The 3,497-nt window shown below is 42.2% G+C and overlaps 1 protein-coding gene across 1 annotated transcript in view; it reads right to left on the bottom strand.

Annotated features, from left to right (window-relative positions):
- The window catches only part of LIN28B (lin-28 homolog B), a 41,520-nt gene that overhangs the window by 37,584 nt on the left and 439 nt on the right, over positions 1-3,497 (bottom strand). The window contains exon 2 of the mRNA XM_018553534.1: positions 3,225-3,415. Within this exon, the coding sequence (XP_018409036.1) occupies positions 3,225-3,415 (191 nt within the window). The remainder of the gene's footprint in view (positions 1-3,224; positions 3,416-3,497) is intronic.

Raw genomic sequence — 3,497 nt, 5'->3', positions numbered from 1 at the left:
TAGAACACCTCTGATTGGCATGATTAGCATCTCCCCTTTGCTGACATTCTTATTAATGAGCCCCACAAAAACTGTGACAAGCTTCTTGAGCCTTCAAGGTTCAGAACAAGTGATTCACCTAGTACAAATGTGCTAATGAACAAAGACTTGCTGAAATAAACGAAGTTAACCACTGATCTACAACCAGAAACAGGAAGTTCTTTCTAAATATGATACACAAAAAGCTATATGATATGCCAGTGTTACTGTAATGGCACAACCTACAATAAAAACTTGCCCAGTGTCACTCTAACCTGGATAGGAAAACATTCATAAAAAGCAATGTACTGTTTTAAAAATGTTCACATACTGCCGAAAGATTAGTGAATAAGAAGATCAGACTGAATGCAAATCCACACCACAACTTTAACATTCCCACTTAAACTACATTTTCTCCACTGGAAGAAACAGCTCTAAAACAAACAACTAATATTGCAAGCAATCCACAACTCAATGTTATACAAAGTTTTCATTCTGCAACCGAAATGTAAACAATGCAACTTTGCATCTGCACATCTAGATGACGAGAGACAATGATCTATACTAGATGAGCAAGAAAAAAACAACCCAAAAGGAAAGAATAAACTAATGATTTGTCAACACAGGCTTCAGCATAACTTACAAAGCTTACACAAATAATGGAACCCTGGAAGCAACAAAAGAATAATTGGACAGTCCTGTGCAATTATACACTTCTCTCCTGCTGAAGTGTATGTTGCAGTTTGAAAACTGAAAGCAGAGGTATACTAAACACCTTAGAAAATAAATGCAAATACAAAGCATCACCAATAAACTGTAAATCATCCACAGAACAGAAGCAATTACACTAAAAAAAAAGAAATAAAAATATATGCTAATAACTGGAATACAGATTAAATGTAGATCAGAAATAGCAACACAATACTACAAAAAAAAGTGTGCACACAAACTTTATATATGTCAAAGAGGAGTAAAAGAACAAGGAAAAAATATATTACACAAAGAGGAAGTGTTTTTTTTTAAAGTTTATTCATCTATAAAGTAAATTTATGAGATCGTAAAAAGCAATTTAACAACCTGAAAGAGGTTCAAATGAAAAAAGGGGGGACTAGGAGACTGATAGCAATCAGATCCGACAATTATTTAAGTAAGTGGATCCCAAATGAAGGAACAAAAACACACACCACATATGACCTTGGTTCATATAAAAACCAGAAGGAAGAGAAAAACATTAAAGAGAAGGCTTCCATAAAACTAATGCCCCTTCCTCTACCATCATTGCACACTTTACACCTATTTGTGGAAAAAGGCAAAGCCCTGAGTGGTGGGCCTTGGCATTAGCTGACCAGCAAAGAGCAGAGATGTCCCCATGTGACCCATCAAGCTCCATGTCAGTAGAGCTTTTTTTCTTTGGGGCTGAACCATGGCCCCAATCAAAGCAATCACAAGAGGGTATGGAGCTGTGACAAGAGGAAAATACAGTCGAAAGCCATATAAATCTAAAGTGTGGATATATTGTAAAATATTGTTTGTGACACATTCATTTCAGAAATGACTGGCGATACATATGAGTAACATCTGGCTGCAGATCTCATTCTGGAAATGCTGTACCAAGATAACATCCCTTTTAATGCTAGAATCCTAGACAATGTTTTATAGAAGCCGATACAATGTATGTTTTAATGACATAAAATGGCTACTACAGTTTGTCTGACTGCCCTTAAAACATGACTGGGAAGTCATTTTAACAAGGAACTGGTCGATCTAGTACAAGGGATTTCGTACGGGCCTGGGTGAAAGTACAAACCATGCACAGTCCACACGTTAGAAAAGTATAAACATAAACAGCAGCCTCTGGCCACATGCTTCATAACCAGTGCAAAAGCAACATGGCCCTTTTAAAACATGGCTATTAACTTTATTATCATTTGCCCCTTGTATTTTAGCAGCAGCTGGGGCCTTCCCAGATGGAGAACAAGCCTCAAAGCTCAAACCAGGCAACTTGGTTTGGTGATCTTGGTAAAGTCAAATTACTTTGTAGCAAACCGTGCAATTAGACTACTTAAATGCTAAACATGGAAGTGGGGCTACGTGGCCTGGTGCCAGTTAAAGCATGCTCATTTCCCAAGTGCAACTTCTACTGAAAAACGTCATGAATGTGCACTAGTTCGTTATCTGCTTGGTGAGAACCCTATCTGGATTCACCTCTTCCTCAAAGGTTTGCTCTACAGAAGAAAAAAAAAAGCAGAACATTCACAGGGTTATTCACAAAGGGTGAGGAGTTTGGAGAAGTGAACAATCTAGGGCAACATAGCTGAACTGGAAAGTGAGCTGAATTGGAGACTTTTTCTTAATTCAACTTCTCCTGCCTTCTTCAAACTCTTCACCCTTTTGTGAATAACACTGTTAAGAGTTGAGTTCCTAGGGTTCCTCCAGAGGTTGTTAGGGGTTCCTTGATCTGTGGCTGCTTGACCTCCCCATCCGATGGTGCCTGCATAAATTTCAGATCTATCGCTTCTTAAGCTATCTGTAAGGGTGGCATTTCTGACCACCACTCAAGGGGATATTCATCCCACTGTGGGAAAGGCATCCTTCCCCACTGACCCCCCCCCAACGCAAGGGGCACCCTTCCCCACTGACCCCCCCAACGCAAGGGGCACCCTTCCCCACTGACCCCCCCAACGCAAGGGGCACCCTTCCCCACTGACCCCCCCAACGCAAGGGGCACCCTTCCCCACTGACCCCCAATGCAAGGGGCATACTTTTAGCAGGGGTTCCCTGAAAAAGGCTGATTTACCGGCCAAGGTTAAAGTATCTCTTGGCAAAACCCTAGGAGAAATCTTCTAATGGAGGACACCTGTTACAGAGACAACTATCTACAAGCAGAATTCCCCACACTACATGAGATTTCCATTACATTCCTGTCAGGTCTTTGAGACAGTAAGCGAATGACAATTTACTCAAGGGCACACAGGCAGCAACAAAAACTGGAGGAGGTTTTAACCCTTTCCTATGCTATAACAGAAACACAAGTTTGAGCTAAGCATACACTTTAACGTCTCCGAGCGCAAGGGGAACTTGAATCAGACACTGGGTTACCTGGCCTTGTGCTGCAAGGGTCAAAGCGGGTGGTTTGCTGGTCTCCTAGTGGGTGGTTAGCAGGAAAGAGGAAGGGGGGGAGGAGGAAAGGAAGAGGGTCGACTTACTTGGTGTACGAAAACATCAACTGGGCTTTCCAAGGGACTTCCCTCCCGGCTGGTCATAGAGATGAAACCGAATCCCATCCGCACATTGAACCATTTACAGTGGCCTGAACCATGCAGGATCTGGGTGTCCTCCTCCTCCTCTTGTTCTGGCAGCTTCCCTTGCTCTTCTCCGCCACCTTTCCCAGCACCTCCTGTGTAGGGGGCGACAGAAGAGACAAAAAGGCATGACGCTTAAGCAGAGCAAAGCATGTGGGCCACCTACCCGAGCATGGG

Source organism: Nanorana parkeri, unplaced genomic scaffold (assembly GCF_000935625.1).
Source record: "Nanorana parkeri isolate BGI_ZX_2015 unplaced genomic scaffold, ASM93562v1 scaffold123, whole genome shotgun sequence".
NCBI classification, from domain to species: domain Eukaryota; kingdom Metazoa; phylum Chordata; class Amphibia; order Anura; family Dicroglossidae; genus Nanorana; species Nanorana parkeri.
The sequence above is the reverse complement of the archived record's forward strand: the minus strand, read 5'-3'. Positions and strand labels throughout refer to the sequence as shown.